This window comes from Falco rusticolus, chromosome 1, assembly GCF_015220075.1.
Source record: "Falco rusticolus isolate bFalRus1 chromosome 1, bFalRus1.pri, whole genome shotgun sequence".
Taxonomy (NCBI): Eukaryota; Metazoa; Chordata; class Aves; order Falconiformes; family Falconidae; genus Falco; species Falco rusticolus.
This window is the reverse complement of record NC_051187.1, coordinates 51290590-51308066: the sequence shown is the minus strand read 5'-3', so window position 1 is coordinate 51308066 and position 17477 is coordinate 51290590. Positions and strand designations below refer to the sequence as shown.

Genomic DNA, 17477 nt, shown 5'->3' with positions numbered 1-17477 from the left:
TTTCATTTGATTTGTGTTTTAGCACTTTGATCTTTATTTTGACAGGAATTTCACTTATCTCTACAGCATAATTGTTTAAGTAACAGTGCTGCAGAATACTCGTGTTTGTAGACTTTGCTGTTCACTAAGTACAATTCACGCTGCCTTACCATGATTCACTTACCATAAATATCAAGTATTTACTACAGTGCCATGTAAGCAGATTATGAACCCTGGCCAACACAGCCCCACAAGCAGATGCCCTTTCTATGTTCATTTAAGATTAGCACCAAGTCAAAGCAAGCCTCTCACGTATAAACTGCAGCTTTGTTGAAATTAGAAGCATTTATCTGCCAGTCTGCGTAGAAAGACCATCGCTGCTCTTATAGCAGATCAGCTCTAGCTTACGTACGATACAAGAGAATAGATCTGAAGCATTTTTGAGAGAACACAAAACGTGCCACAAGTCTTACAATTGTGTTTCCCGTTTCTAAAAGTGTAAAGCAAGATGAAACAGCACATACAACATATGAGCCTTCTCTGCTAAACTACAGGCTGGTTTTGAGTAATTGCTTTAAGTAAGTTTCAGGTGGTAGGGTGGGTTGTCAAAATGCATTATTCCATTACAGGGACACAAAATGTGAGGTAACACTTTTCTCTTGCAACGTACAGTGTTTATATGCTACATTATGCAACATAACATTTACAAATACATACATCTCACGCTCACCCAAGCAAAATAAATTACCCACGTATGCTAGGTATCACATCCACACTCAGTAACTTGCCTAAATAATTAAAGCTACTCAGCCATCATGCAGAAAACAATAAAGATGTTGATTTGGAGCTCCAGAGAAAATCTTTCACTCACTCGCCTTTGCAAAAAGTTAAGAATGTGTTAACAACAAGCAGAGGAGACCCGGGCTTTTCACACTAGCGGTAATGTCACAACCACTCTTCAGTCTCATTTATAAGTAGTATTTTAAGTCTGTTGATGGCTAGGCTTCACTCAACATGGCCACCTGAAAAAAACTACCATTGGCCCTGTATGTCTAGAAAATTGTGTAACAAATAAACTAGACAACATTTTACAATACTGAGATACTCTGTGTTGCCATCATTTTGTAGCATATAGATGCTCACCAGTCAAAAATGTTGGCAAGCAAGGGGATGGGTTCAGCCTGATGTTCCACAGTGAGAGCCTTTGCTCCGCACCAACTTCAAACAAAGTAAGGACAAAGCATTTTTAAGAAGAGAAAGCAATACATGCACTTCCTTTGATGCCTGCATGTTAACACTCACATTTGAAACATCTTTCTGACCTTCCTCACTTCCACTAACATCCACAAGGGGAAAAGTTGTTTCTGTTCCTACTAAGTACGAAGAGCCTGTAGAGCCCACCAGAGACTGTTCCTCTGCCCTCTCCTTCCAAGAGGAGTTGCTGAGGGTTACACATCTGGTCAGTGAAAATATACCATCAATGCAAAAAGAGAAGTCCATCCTTCTTTCACCCAGGAGCATAATTTTAATACCTCGTTCATCACTTAGTCCCAGCTGTCCTGAGCTGTTCTTCCCCCAGCCAAACACAGCTCCTGAGAGAGAGAGGGCAAAACTGTGGGCTCCACCTGCAGCAACCTGAGCCAAAGGGATCCCATCAAGAGACTTGACACGTTGTGGACTGGCTTGGGAGGGACATTCTTTGCCCAAGCCCAGCTGACCATAGCTGTTCTGCCCCCATGTGAAGAACTGGCCATCTGCAAGGAAAGAAAGAGAACAGAGTAAAAGCCGGTCAACAGAAAAGCAAGTTTGTCGAAGTGAACAAGAACCAGTGCTGGGGGCTTTGCTCCCACCCAAGCCTCATGATGGAGGGAAAAAAAAAAAATCAAGACATTCTTTGCTAAAATGAAAGCACAGTCTGAAGCCACCAGAAAAATAAGCAGACATGTAACTAAGTGCAAAATACAGCATCGGACTGCTGTTAACAGTGTAATGAAGAACAGTCCACATGTTGCACACGTAAGAGCAATACCAAGGATAATTTCAACATGAAGAAATTACACACATTTCTCTACATGAAGATGGAAAGTCTTTAAGTGTTCCTGCTATCATTCACCAGTGAGACAGTGGGTGGCCTGTGTGTAACGTTTTCTTTCTTGACAGTACTGGCAAAGCTCTTTAGTATTCATGGTACCTGATCCATTTTATAGCCTCCCATTTGGCCTGAAAGCAGCTGGGACAGGGACGTCCTTGGTTTATTATGCAGAAATAAGCTATCTTGGACACTGTGCAAAATTACAGCACAAATCTTGGTAATAAATAGTGAATGTTACGGTACCTGCTGCCAGAGCCAGGCAATGCCAATTTCCACAGGAAACCTGCAGTATCGTCTGTTGGTTCAATTTCTTTATCAGCCTAAAGACAACACTATTTTAGAAAACGTGTCCACAAATACAGTATCACCTTAGGTCAAAGTTACGATTTCCATTCAGGTATTTGTTCTACACATAACCTACTGTTTTGAGGCTGAGGAACAGGGTCTTGAAGGTGATACAAATCCACACATAACAGATGCAAATCTGTGGAGACCTCCAGACACTTGACTACTAACCCCAACAGCATTTCCCGCTAGAACACTGAATCCAGCCATCTGGAAATGGTGGAAATAGCTGGTTCCTGGTGTCTCTCCCTCTATTCTTTTTCAGGCATTGACATTTTTCATGCTGTCAGAGGCCCAGCAGTTCGTATGAGTTACAGCATCAAAACCTCTTCAGTACCTTGTACAGGTAAAATAGCATGTCAAAGTTTCAAGTTATTTCATAAAGCCATTATTTTTAAAATAGCACTATCACATTGACATGTGAGCCTGTCTTTCTCCGTTACATCAGAGCCACCTCCAAGTTAAGGACTGTCTTTCCACAGTTTGAGCCCTTCAGCTCAAACATTAATCTTTTCTGACTGAAACTCTTCCTTTAAATATTGTTTCAACAATGACAGCCACCGTAGACAGACGTCCCAAACTTCTCTCTACACTGGAACTGTGCAGACTGAATAAGCGACAGACTACATCTATTATTAATGTAGCATGATACAACACCATGAAGTTCAAAGGGACCAGTTATCTTTATTATGGTGATAAGCTAAAACCTATCATTGTGAACTGCTCTGGGTAGAGAAGTCTTGGCGTCTGCCACCAGCCTCTGCCACTACCACCATCTACGTGTCCTTGCACTTAACCCTATTAGTGCTCTGGCACAGGTAAAATGCAATAAATAAGTAAAACAAGAAAATTGAGCACTACCCTAAAGTTTCTGAGCAACATTTGCTATTCCGAATGGCAGCAGGCTGGTTTAGTAGCTTTGATGCTAACAGGCAACACTGCAGGAGAGTGTCAGAGCTGAAGTGCCAGTTCACACAGCCATGTATTTTTTTCCCCTGCTCTTGAAATGTATCTCCTACCTCAGAGGACTTCCTAAGGACTGGAACAGAGATAGGTATCACACTGCTTTTCTATTTTTGGGCTGTCCCTTGTGCACCTCCTTGCTCTGTATAAGACACAGTTGCGGTTGCACTTCTCATTGAGGATTTTCTTTTCTGTGAGCCACACACCCATCAGCAGGCAGCCTGTCCTGCCCAAGCCTCCCAAGGACTTGTCCGAGTCCCGGGGAGGCTCAGGAGCACCACCAGTACAGCACAGAAAAGGAGGAGGAATCACCCTTACCCCCCTATGTGATAAGTGCCCAATTACTGCCCCCCAGAGAAAGCAACACTCCCACCAACTCCAGGCTGGAAGGTAACAACCCTTGATGCATCCCCTCCAAGCAGCTACCTGAAGGAAACCTGAACCTGTTAAAAGTTTACCTTGGTACCGTCACTGCGTCTTCTATAGTGGTGAGGCCCAACTGTCCATCGCTGCCGGCACCCCAGGAGAAGAGCTGGCCCTGGTCACTGAGTGCCACACTGTGAGACTCTCCGCAGGCCACATGCACGATGTGCTGCCCAGCCAGGGCTCCAATTTGCTCTGAAAACAGAAAACCTCTCCAGTCACGGGATTCATCTCAGTGACATGCAGACATCAGGTCTGGACAAATCTGTATGCAAAGCCATTCAGATGGGTGCACTGATCCCCAATTTAGTTTTAAAATGCTTCCTATAACAGGAAAGCACCAGGTTTTACTGAAAACATGTAGCTGCTGAGCTCATCTGAAAGCCTGGTCTGCAAATCATAGGAGAAAGGCACGCACATGTCCCCAAGCACAATGACAGTCTACACCCAGCCAGCCTCACAGATACAGGGAAACCTGTCAGGTTATTTAAGAACAACCACACTTCCCGGATCTGAGGTTTTCTCACTCAGTTTTGACGTGGGGCTCAGCCAGTACCCAGAAGTTGGCAGACCCTGTAAAACATAGTCGACCTTCCACGGCTCTCACGCTGAATGAGGACGAGTCATCCACAAAGATAACCAACACACCCACCCCTTGCTTTGTTGCTTGATGCATGAAAGCATGTGCATTACAACATCCTCTGTGCTAAGCTTGGAACAAATTGGAACCTATCAACCTATTATTACCACTGTCAGACGCTCTTAAATGAGTCTCATAAAATAGAAGCAAAGCAAGGTGGCCTTATGGAGGCAGAAATCACAGTCCTCTGGAAGATCCCCTACAATTGACTTTTCATCGTTACATTATGTTAGGCAACTGAAGTAGGGTTTTGACAACTACTCTTACAACATCAACAACTAAATCTTATTCATTACACCGAGTTTTTACAAACAGATGCAAATAAAAGATCCACACATCTGGTGGAAAAATTCCCCACAAGCCAGACAGAAGCAAAGCTGGTTTTCTTTTTTCTTCTCCAGATACAAGTGTTTCAGGTAGATAAAGAAAGATTTCACCATGTAAGCTACAAGGCAGCGATCAGTCTTCTAAAAAGTCCCATGTGCCTGTGACATGAGAGGGAGTAGTTACACGCCATTCTATGAAAGTGATACCCCACATCAAGGACATCCAGAAGTCATTAATGTATTTAACACCAAAATTTCTGTACCGACCAATCCAAATATATTAAAATAATTTCAAAGGAAGACACCCCTAGGAAGGCTTGCCTTCTAAGTCTGGGAAGTCAGAAAATGAGAAGAATCCCTAACGGATGTTACGGATGAGAAAGGTGACGGTTATTTAAATATACATTCTAACAGAGGAAAGTGCTACCTGAACATGTGCTTCCTTTCACTTAAAATAATTCGTGGCAATAATTAGATGCAGTTTACCAGCAATAAGCACACAAGCATCTAGGAGGGCTTGAGGACGGGGCCTACATGCAGTCCGGCCATCCTTTAGCCCTGCCATCAATTACTGCCCTTTGCCCAGCAGGACTAATTTCACCCAGTCCCACTACCAACCCCAGGCAAAGGCACAGACAGGTTTTAAGAGCAGTAACTCAATTTACAGATACAGATTCCACGCTTGGGCCCATAAGCATCCAACTGTAGCACTGCCTGGCAGCCCGGTTTATGTTCATTTGCATATATATAACTGAGGTAGCCTATTTTTATCTGTGAGCTCTAAACAACCAGCAGCTGTACAGGCTGGTCAAGGTCAATCACAAACACCACAGAAGCACATGTGGCTATCCTCTCTTGCTCTCAGCCAGCCAGCAAGACAAAAAAAACCCTGCTGCAGCGTCTGACACGTGCTTGGCTAAAATTAGGTGGCGTTTCTTTACTGGGACCTGAAGGTCCAAAACCAAAGCTCCCACTGGAGAGGATCCCACCATCAAAAGGAGAGGGACGAAACCATCCTTATCTCTGCATGAAATCCCTCTGATTTATGAACCCATCACTTTGCCGTAAGCTTGCTGGCCAGGATGCAGTGAGACTGGCCAGTATCTAGAGCACCTGAGCTCTTAAAACTGGTCACGAACCCACCAGCCTGCCTGATACAAGGACTACTTACTTTAAAGAAATACCAATAATGAAAGACAAGAGGTCAAAAGAATTTGAAAAACAGAGGATGTTAATTAATGCTTATATATCATGTCCTGGTTTCGGCTGGGATAGGGTTAATTTTCTCCTCGGTAGCTGGTGCAGTGCTGTGGTTTGGGTTTGGTGTGAGAACACTGCTGACAGCACACGGGTGGGTTTGGTTGCTGCTGGGTGAGGGTCAGACCCAGTCAAGGGCTTTTCAGTTTCTCGGGCCCTGCCAGCGAGAGGGCTGGGGGGGCACAGGGAGCTGGGAGGGGACACAGCCAGGGCAGCTGGCCCGAACTGGCCACAGGGATATTCCATACCATAGGATGTCACACTGAGTATATAAGCTGGGGGAAGGAGGAGGAAGCGGGGGGACATCCAGCATTATGGCGTTTGTCTTCCCGAGTAACCGTTACACGTGACGGAGCCCTGCCTTCCTGGGGATGGCTGAACACCTGCTGGCCGAGGGGAAGTAGTGAATGAATTCCTTGTTTTGCTTTGCTTGTGTGGCTTTTGCTTTACTTATGAAATGGTTCTTATCTCAACCCTAGAGTTTTATATTCCTTTACAATTCTCCTCCCCATCCCTCTGGGTGAGGGGGCAAGTGAGCAAGCAGCTGCATGGCACTTTACCAGCCAGAGTTAAACCACAACAGTCCCTTCTGGTGCCCAACATTGGGCTCGAAGGGTTCGAGACAACCATAGATGTGACTGGAATGTGCTAGTCTGAATGTATAGCTGTTATTGCTTTTTAGCTATTAGTCATGAGGTTTCCGCGCTTGCCCTGTGGCTTGCTTGCCCCACCATATATTAGAGTCTAGTGCTTGTTAGTGGCTGCTTTTTGCTTTTGATGCTTGCTGTACTGCTTATCTTACTGTGCTGTGCCCAGGAACATTTTGATAACAGTGATGGCGATGCACCAGGGCTGGCAGATGGCCAGGGCAGTGCTGCTCTTTCTGTGCTGCTGCACTGGACAGGCTGGAACTCCAGTGTGAACTTGAGTCAAAGGGACTGTGACCTGCGGATGAGTCCATATGGGAGCAGGACACCTCAAAGAATCTGTGGCTGTGAATAGGTCCATGCCACAGCAAGTACAGCTCCAAGTGTCTGTGGCCATGGTTATGCCTGAGCTGCAGTAGGTATGCCTCTGAAGGAACTGTGGCCCAAAGACAAACCCACACTGGAGAAGATACACCTCAAAGTATCTGTGGCTGTGCACGAGGTCATGCTGGGGCACCTCAAAGCATGTGGATATGGACAAGCCCACGACAGAGCAGGTACACCCCTGGAGGGATTGTGGCCAGGGATAAGGCCATGCTGGAGCAGGTGTGTGGTCATGGCCCACAGATAAGGCCACAGTGGAACAGGTGTACATCAACACAACCATGGCTGTGGATGAGGCTATGCTGCAGCAGGTATATCTCTGCAGAGACTGTGCTTCATAGCTGAGGCTTCACTTAGCTAGGACTTATCCACAGACTGCAGTCTGTCAGGGTTGTATCTGCTCCAAAGCAGGGGCAAGGGTGGGGAGGTCGTTGCGATGTTAAACCCTGCAGGCTGGTCTGAAGGGACCAGGGGTGGAGACTGTAAAGGGTATACCTTTAAATTGATGTAACCCATGATTTCAGTTTCACAGTATAGGAATTACTATAGCAGGAACCACCTGAACCCCTGGAGAACAAGCCTTACAAGAAGCAGTACAAGCGCAGCAGTGACACAAGCTGAGCTGGCTGTGGTGCCCGATAACCCCATACAACACAACTTCTCCTCTCCTGAGTGACCACCATAAGAGGTCATGTTCATGGACTAAATGAACTCAATGGACATTTTACAGACATTTATACTGGGGCAGCCCAGAGACCAGGGGAATGATACCTGTGTATTACATCAAAGCATGGGAAGGGTGATGGTGGTTAATGAGGATGTATTGGAAAGTGGGGCACGACATCAACAATATGGAATAAGGGGTGGATACTGTCCTGGTTTCGGCTGGGACAGAGTTAATTTTCTCCTCGGTAGCTGGTGCAGTGCTGTGGTTTGGGTTTGGTGTGAGAACACCGCTGACAGCACACGGGTGGGTTTGGTTGCTGCTGGGTGAGGGTCAGACCCAGTCAAGGGCTTTTCAGTTTCTCGGGCCCTGCCAGCGAGAGGGCTGGGGGGCATGGGGAGCTGGGAGGGGACACAGCCAGGGCAGCTGGCCCGAACTGGCCACAGGGATATTCCATACCGTATGGTGTCATGCTGAGTATATAAGTTGGGGAAGGAGGAGGAAGCGGGGGACATCTGGCATTATAGTGTTTGTCTTCCTGAGTAACCATTATGCATGATGGAGCCCTGCCTTCCTGGGGATGGCTAAACACCTGCCTGCCGAGGGGAAGTAGTGAATGAATTCCTTGTTTTGCTTTGCTTCCATATGTGGCTTTCGCTTTACTTATTAAATTGTTCTTATTTTAATTCCCGAGTTCTACATTCCTTTCCGATTCTCCTCCCCATCCCTTTGAGGAGGGGGGAGTGAGTGAGCAGCTGTGTGGTGCTTGGTTGCCAGCTGGGGTTAAACTACAACAAATAGTTAACAAGACATGGCCTTGGGAGAAGGAATAGACACCATAAATATATCAAGCTAAGAAATAACAAGATAAACTCAAGGAGATTCAAATGGTTAATAAGACTAAACAGAAAATTACTTGTGTATGTGTGAGCTACCCTAGTTAGTATATTAAAAAAATCCACCCTGGAGCAAAGAAAGCGCCCTACCCATCAAACACACTGAAAAGAGAATACTGTACTTTTAAATGGAGACAAAGTTCATAAAAACCAATGACAACTGGCACTCCCAACTGGTTCTCCCAACCCAGCACCCATCTCTGCATAGACATGCAATAAATAAGGATCTCTGCTTTGTGTGTGGGTCAGCTCTTGCACACACGGTAAAGAACCCAGATTTGGGAGAACATGCCCTTCTTCCAGAGCTGGTCCCTGCACACTGCCAAGTATTCCAGGGCAGAAAACAAGCCTGACAAAACAACAAACATGGATGATATGGGAGGCTAGGGCATCCATAATGGAGACTGTGTTTTACTACCTGCAGGCATGACTGAGCTAGTTTCCTCCCTGGGAAAGCAGTATTTGCCACAATAAGTATACTTCTCACTTGCTGTGGAAGGACTATTGTGAGCTGCCTCTGAGCCAGAGCACCTTGGGGAGGTGACAGAAGACTCAGTGAGCAAAGATCAGCAGCTGGTGGAGGGAGGACTGACCGCAGATGTACTGCAACTGGAGAAAAAGTGCCCTGAGGTATCAGGAGGCTGTGGCGAGGGCTTCACACTCTGAGACAGAGTGGCCATCCAATGGGTTTAGAAATACAGAGCGGTTGCTTCAGTCCCCACAAACTTCATCTAAAGTTTAATTTATCAACACAAGCCTGACCTCCCTCTGTGTGCCATCCCAGGGGACTAAGAAATACCAACTTGTTTTGAAAGGCTTCCCTACATCACTGAAAGCCTTCAGTGACTGCACTTCTCACCCAGGCTCACCTGGACTCCCTGGATGACCACAGACAGCAAGAACATGCCTGTCTTGGAACTGAAGATCTTTGCCTTTAGAAATATACAAACATGGCTCATCTCACCACAATACATTCCCAAGACCCTGTCAATCACAGCTTGCCTGCAAAGTCAAGAAGAAACAAACGCCAGAAATAAGCTTTACATGCTCATACACATCTGTTTCCAGAGATGGAAAAAAGCCAGCCTTGCCCTATGGGCACAGACTGCTCAGCCAGTCCAACAAGGCTTCCAGTTCACTGTCAAGCTTGCCAAGCTACCAAATATACCATCTCCCTGCTAACATGGATAGTATTGTCAAAAATATCTGGTAATTGCTTTGTTGACCTCCCCTTCCTTCCTCTTACCAAAATGAGGTGTTTTACTGGTTGATATACATTTAATTTCTAGAGCATCACAGCACCATTAATCATCCCTTAGAAAAGATGCATCACTGCACCAAGATGAAGGGTACAAAGGGTGAAGTTTATTCTCAGTATTGTGTCTTCAGTAACTGATGAATAAAACTAGTCAATTGGAGCTTTACAGGTACTACTGTATACAATGCCAAGCAGAACAAAACCCTGAAAACAACAGGGAAGGGCTGAAGGAGTTATGCAATACAGTGTTTCAACATGTCATACAGCTTTCAAAAACAAAAAAGTCTAAGTTCCAAGAAGTACACACCTACCCAATCTTTTCCTTCTGAAGCCATCAGCTGTCTCTGAACAGCACCAATGCTCAGAAGTCATTTATCAAGTTCTTCATATCTGGTGGAGCTCCAGTTTTCATTTCTTTTCTGTACAATTTAACTCACAGATCTCAACTTAAACAGACATATCAAGGTTTGACTTCTTTTGGTCCTAAGCTTGTTAGATTTTTTTCATAAAATACACTCTGGACCAAAGAATGAAGTCCAGGCAAAAATGCCTTGAAGGAAAGCCCTTCCCTGAATGGTGACAGGCCTGGATCCCAGGAGCGCTCTTGTGATTTTTTGCCTGTCTGGTTTGCAGGGACACTCTGGCAAGAGTTGAGGACAGGTGCTGTATGTTTGTGTAAGCTTTCTGACAGCCAGTGCGTTTAGCTTGAAGGTTTGCAAACAGCAGTAAAGTTGGGCCAAGAATGAAGACCCCTGAAAAGCCCACTTTCAATCCATAGCTTCACTATTTATAAGACAGGGCTTATGTTTTGCCCCCGGTGTTGGAAAGCTATGCAAGCTCTTCACCATCTGCAACTGCTGGAAGCGCAAAGCACCCTGTTACACTGCACCAATTAGAATGCACGGGCAATGGGTGATTAATTAGCTTTCCTACTCCTAGTAAGTTTATCAGAGAACTGGTACACCCTTTCTACGTATCGCTTCCAGCTGCTTGCAAGACAGGCTTTTGCTAGAGGACATGGCAGAATCCTTCAGCCATATGTGTACCAGGATGTACACAAACAGCACCAGATGGTTTCTACCATCTGAAAACAACGTACAGAAGGTATCAGCCCTGAGGTTACACCTTCAGCGGCAACATCTAGATTTCTTCACCGCAGAAGAGAAGCTGTGGCTTGAAAGAAATAAAGTGTTTTCAGACTGCTTGGACACCCGGCCAGAATGCCTCATTGCCTCCCCCACTTGACAATAAGTGACTGAGCATTTGCTTATCTTGGTTGTTGCTGTCTGCTAAGAAAGTGCTCACAGATTCTAAGATGTATCTTTCTAGCCTGTCCGGATAATAAAGATAGCAGTAGAAACACAGGGAAGGGAGAAAAAAAACAAACTGTTGGCAAGAAATTCCTCTGGGTTAAATGCTAGCAGCTTGCGCATCAGAGGACAGACAAGCCACATTTCTTTGTATTGCCATGCTTGTTAATACAGTCCACATCAAGGATGCCCAGGCACTGTATCAGAAGTGTGAGATACAATGTTTTAATGCACAGGCAGCTGAATATTTAATCAGACACCAACCACAACCTAAACTTCACCCATATCATCTTTCTGTTCTCTTGGTAGTGAAAAGCCTTAATTCTTAGAGGAAAGGAGGAGAGTTCTCTTTTTTTTGGAGATGAATTACACAAACACATTAAACCATCTAACAAGGTGACACTAACAGCATTAGCACTTATGGAAGTCTGATTCAAGAGCCAAAAAGTCCATGGGGAACCTGCTACTGCCTTCAACCAGTAATACGAGAAAATAAGACACTACGGCCCAAACTTACCAGTCAACAGCATTTCATTAAACCACCGTACAAAAAAAACAAGTAAACAGCAGCGAATCACCAAACTCCCCGACAAGATTATTATACATTAAGTAGGAAACTTCAGCTGACTTTTGTCTTCAGCAGGATTGTATCAAGGCAAATTTGGTACTATATATAGGGCTACAGCTTGATATATCCTCACAACATAAAGAGTCTCCCCAGTATCCACCAGCACATACCAGAGATGTTTCTGCACACAGACATCCTGGCTGTATTTCTAGGCTATGAAGAGCTTCATGATTTCAGTCCTAATGAAGCCAGCTGAGCATTAAAACATGTCTGTTTTAATAAAACTGGAAACAGGAGAAGAGAAAAAGTCCAGCAACTGAAACGCTCCCAACCCAAAGTGCACTAAGAGAGAAGCACACCCAAGACATCCCCCTCCCCTTATGAAGGTTTCTCCTTATTTTGTCAGCATAACTTCAACATCTTACCTATTCAATGCTTTTACCAGTATTAGCAGCATAAGTATGCTTACCAGCTTTTCTGGGAAATATCATCCCCAGTAGAACTGTAATTCTGCCACTCAAACTGGTAACTGGGGAGGGGAAAATAATGCTGTTTGTCAGAGCCTTTTTGTCTCTTCCTTTCACCTTCAAAGACCCCAGGAATGAGCCCCTGCTTTCCCTCTGGATACTTTCACCTCCTACCACCTGGGTGTCTTGTGCTTATGGCTGCCATGGACAATATCTGGAGGAAGGAAGAAATCAGACTCTATAAATACAGCAAAATACAGACTTTCCAAAGCTATCAGGGTGCTCTTGAAAACTTAATCTAACCTAACCAGCTAACACTGCTCCTGTGGCTTCACTCGCATACCTCTGCGGGCTGTGGTTTGTCAGCAGTGACACCAGAGGAAGGCTCACAGTGAGGAGGCGAGGGCTGCAGGACAGTTTCGGGAACACACCTTCATGACTGCAGACAGTGTCTGACATGGCCAGGCATATCACACGCACAACACGTAGGCAGCTGGAACCGCCCTGCCCAACACCAGCCCCACAATTTCACCACCACTACCCTCCTCCTCCTTGCCAAGCCTCTCTAAGAAAACATTCTATGCTTGTCGTGCCTTACTTTCAGACTACGTGAGACTACTGCACACGAGGGTGTGAGAAACATTGTGCTCTGCAAACGTTTCAAACAAACCTTATGGGGAGACCACATCCCCACTACACAGCCCACCTTATTCTCAAACTTCTTTTAGTGTAAGACAAAAACTTAGAAGTATGCAGCAAGCAAACGCCTGCATGAGGATTTAACCTCCTCCAGCTTTTGACAATGGAAGTTTACTATATCCAGAAGAGACTGGGTTTTACACGTCCAACTCTCAAATCTCAAGGTCTTACTTTCATGAACTGCTGCTACACTTGCAGCAGTAAAGCAGAGCAGCCTGATTGCACAGACTGACAACAGCAGCACTGAAGGTGATAAGGCTCTGATAATTTGGTTAAAGTAGGAAATGTAAACAGACTCACTGAACAAAAACCAGAGCAGGGGACAGTAAAGGACAGACAAAAAGCAGGTGACATTCCCAGGAACACTGCTGGTCACAGGGGTGGGAACAGTGTCCATAGGTCAAGGCTGAGAAGCTCTAAATAATAGATACAATGATTATGCAGTCCCCTTTCATCCAGAGACAGTAATGAAGCTTATCAAGATGACTGCTTCCCTGCACAACGAGTACTATACTGCTCATATTTATTTAGCATGGCTACTTACAGGCTTAGATCTGAGAGAGAGAGGCTGGCTTAGTTATTAACGCTGCCTTCACTTTATAAAAGCTGCCTGTGGTCACATCAGGGCAGGAATGTAAGAGCAAGAATCAAGAGGCCACCGTGACACCCCAGCATGTCACTTCACATACGCTTTGCCAGCTACTCCCCCTCACAACTGTGAAAGCAGACACCTACCCTGAGAAAGCAAACCGCTTCCCTGGACATAGCCATGGAAAGCTTTTTACTTCCCCACACTGCTGCCTTTTGTCTAGGGGACATAGCCTCTCCAAGTGCCTCTGAGAGGCCACAGGCAGACTGACACTGGCACAGCCAGAAGCCAGCCAGAGAAGGCTCCGGGAGAGGCTGGCCAGGCAGAGGCGGCTTCAGTCTGACAAGCATCAGCTGGCAAAGTGAAGAATCCACCTTCAGATCCTAGAGGTAAACAAGTAAGGGAAGATCTTTCAAAGAGGGAAGGCACCAAGACTTGTGAAAGAAACACAGGAAAAATGTATGTTCAGGAAACCCAGAAAGCACCCGTTTTCCTCTTCAGGTTACTGCAGAGAGCTGCAGAGGTGGTCACTCAGCCAGGCTCGTGGCCACTGGCAACACAGAAGTCGTGGATGTTTCTCCACAGTCAGAGCCCACCCAAGGTCCACCATGCACATCCTGGCAAATGTCACGGCTCCAGGGCAACTCCTCCAGTGTGGCCACGATGCACTAGATCTCAGGGTGACGTACTGAGGACGATCTTCAGAGGTTCAAGGAGGAATTATGGAGATGGGTATGTAGCTAGTGGATTCAATGTGCTGGTACTACACAGTGTGAAGCTGTATTTCTGCCTGAGAAATTCCAGGCAAAGCCACAGCAATCTGGAGAGCTGCAACAAAGGTCAGTGGTGGTAAGCAAGGGCAGCAGAACAGAAGAATACGTCCTTCACTACAGTCCATCACAGACCCCTGGAAGAATTAACCGTGGCAACTATCAAGCCAACTTTATAAATGCAGAAGAAAAAGGCAAGCAAAGTAAAATTGACAGCTCCACTTAAACAGCACTTTCACCTCCCAGCCCTGCAAGGATGAGAGATCTGTTTGCTTCTCCCCTACAGTGCTCCCACACACAGCATTGTTCCCTTCCCAGATGCCTTAACACAGCCCCTTCCAGTATACATGCTGGCAAACCACAATGGATTTAAGGCTTGAGGACCAAGGAACACCCACAGCCTGTCCTTGAGGCTCAGTCAGTTGCTCCAGGCAGCAAATCACTGCCCCAGTCCGTAAGACAAGACTTCACTATTAGTTTGCTGTACTCAGTCCTGCAGGTCACTGCTGTATGCGTGTCCTCCCGCAGCAGGTGATCATGTCTGAGCAGACGGCTCCAAGTGAAGCACCTCCAAGTCCCTGCAAGACAGCGCACATTGCTGTAGACTATACACACTTCAAGCATGTCACAAGGGCTTCACCCTTTGCCTCTGCAAAGTGCTATTTTGCTATCTTTTCACATTATTGGCACAGTTCTGCTCAACAGTAAGCATTTAGCCTTCACACGGGCGTTTTATATTCTCTTCCAGAAGGGAGGCTACATTTTCTAGGTAGCTGTGCTTGGCAGAGTCTCACTGCTGGCAGCCCCAGGCCTTGTAGCATGTGATTTTCAAAAGCACTCAGTGTGCTCCTCACTGTTCCCATTTATTTCAATCCTGCAATGATCTGCATGGGAGCAGGACAAAGCCATACATTCCTGAAAAGCCACACCTGCACAGTGCCGACTCAGTACAGTACCCTTGCCCTTGCTTTCAATGACATCCCCTTCAGGTTCACAAATACTGCTTGAAAATACATTACTGCAAAGAAGCATGGTGACTGGGAAAGGGAGGTAATTAATGCAGTCCTATTAAACTTTTACAAGAGTTTATTAATTTTCTCTACTGTAAGATCTGAAGGCCATTTTGAGAAAAGGAGCTATGAGCATCTACACATTCTTTTTCAGTGAGTTTATATATGCAGGGAGCTGTTTAAAAGGCAGGTCAGGTGTTAAGAGTGAGCATTTCTTCACAGCTCTGCTGTCAGAACAGTTAGCAGCCTTAAGCATCACAAATACTTTATTTTGGAGAAGAAAAAGAATTTCACAAAGATCTTTGAGACAAATTCTTCTTTCCAACACAGCTTAAGGAGAAGTATCAGGCTGTTTAATGTTGACTGAGCCAGCCTTAAAATCATCACATAGTTATGCATCTTCTGAAAGGTTTGACATCTATAGACAAGAGAGCAAGCAACAAGCATGCACCATGAGCCAAAAGCCAACTCAGTCTTTCCATATAATTATTACACACTGAAAAACAAGCCAACCCCTTTTCAATCAGGAAAGGGGACATTCATCCTGAAGACCCTAAACACTTCTGTGAGCCTTCGAGATCAAATGATACAGAATGCTTTATATTCACCTTTATCAAACTCAGGCTTTGTTAACTCAAAACACATGCCTGCATGTTTTCATGCAAAGGAAACATTGGATATTAAGGCAAGGGAAAAAATATCCTTACTGAGGAAAACGACCTGGGCTGCTTTATTGGGAATGAGAACAGAGTTTTTGGTGTTGGTAGGGATAGATTTATTTCAGATCTCCATTCATTAACCCCCAGCTACAGAAAAGCTCCTTAATAACTGCATATCATCATCATCTATGGTTGTCATATAACATATCTTGACAACGAGAACGATGAACTTCCAGCATCAACAGCCACCAAACTACTGAAATGCCTCCCAGAAGCCAGGACACTCAGCTTTACTTCTCCATTTAGCTTCATGAAGTCATCACTTTTGCCAAGCACAGACAACTACTGAGCACAAAAATGTTGGGGCATTTGGAAAAACTTGCATCTATCGCCCCCAGCTTCTTCCCTCCCCTCTCTCTTTACCTCACCACACACACAGCTACCCATCTGTTTTATCCTGAGCCTTTCAGCTTCAGTATGGCTGCAGGAGAGGCGACAGTCACTAATGCCACACATCACGCCAACACCAGCATTTCACACTCCTTCCAGGCCAGGCATGCAGACAGCCTTCATTTCTGTTGTACCTTCAGAAAGCCTCCAAATTGTACACAATACAGGAATAACAAACGTGACCAAGATAAATGGAAGTTCAGGTTGCTAAACTGCCCTACAAATCCCCAATTAAAGTCAAAAAGCTGGTCATTCCTATTACAGCTCTGCCTTTTGAGACAAGGGACATTAAAATGGTCCCTCATGTTCTCAGTAAAATAGGCTGTACTGATTCTAAAAAAAAAAAACAAAAAAAAAAAACAGCCAGTACCTTTCTTCCCAGGGCTCACTCTTGTTTTCACTCCTCAAAGTAAAATCAAGAGAGAAATCTGATGATTGTAATAATACATGTGATTTTAGAGACAGCACTTTAGAGTTACATTTGAGAACACATAATCTGAGCACGAAATGACTGTAGGAAGTTTCTTTACTGACAAGACAACATACGACTTCTGGTTCAGGCTCTCCTGGAGAGCCTTATTCACCTCAGTGTAGGCTCTCCTAATCCTGTGGTCACAGAGACTATTGGTGTAGAAGTCAGTTCTCATGATCTGGACCACACCAATTTTAAAACAGCCCACTGAATACATGGCACATTCAAAGCCCTCAGCCAAGCAATTCAACACAACCCATGCATATTGAAGGTATCTGAGGGAAAGCCCTTCCTTTGATTCTATTTCTCATTCGACCATATACATACTGTTTCTAAAGGAAGTCATTTTTAAATCCAGCCTTCTGATTTTTGAGGCCTAAAACCATCCTGAAGCCCGAGTTGCTCCAGTTCGGCAGAGATGGACACCCCTAACGAGCCCACGCTGCTGCAGTCACTGGTGAAGGCATCACAACCCCGAGTAGCCTGGTCAGCTCCTGTGAGCCATCAAGGGAGGGGAAGGGATGAGTACAAACTAACACACCCAGCTCTGCAAAGGATGGCCAGCTTAATAACCTGACTCTGCTTACAAATAACATTCACAATAGGCAC

At 45.2% G+C, this 17477-nt stretch overlaps 1 protein-coding gene across 7 annotated transcripts in view; it reads right to left on the bottom strand.

Annotated features, from left to right (window-relative positions):
• Positions 1-17477, bottom strand: part of HERC3 (HECT and RLD domain containing E3 ubiquitin protein ligase 3) — a 55532-nt gene that overhangs the window by 27389 nt on the left and 10666 nt on the right. For 6 of the 7 annotated variants that reach the window (XR_005102987.1, XR_005102989.1, XM_037379153.1 and 3 more), the window contains exons 3-5: positions 3838-3997; positions 2315-2391; positions 1512-1733 (exon numbers count right to left, since the gene is read on the bottom strand). Coding sequence is in view for 5 of the 7 variants with exons in the window: in XM_037379153.1 (XP_037235050.1) it covers positions 1512-1733; positions 2315-2391; positions 3838-3997 (459 nt within the window). In the remaining 2 variants the exon portion in view is untranslated. Of the gene's footprint in view, positions 1-1511; positions 1734-2314; positions 2392-3837; positions 3998-17477 lie in introns of those variants that run through there. The other variant, XM_037379178.1, reaches the window with a different exon arrangement.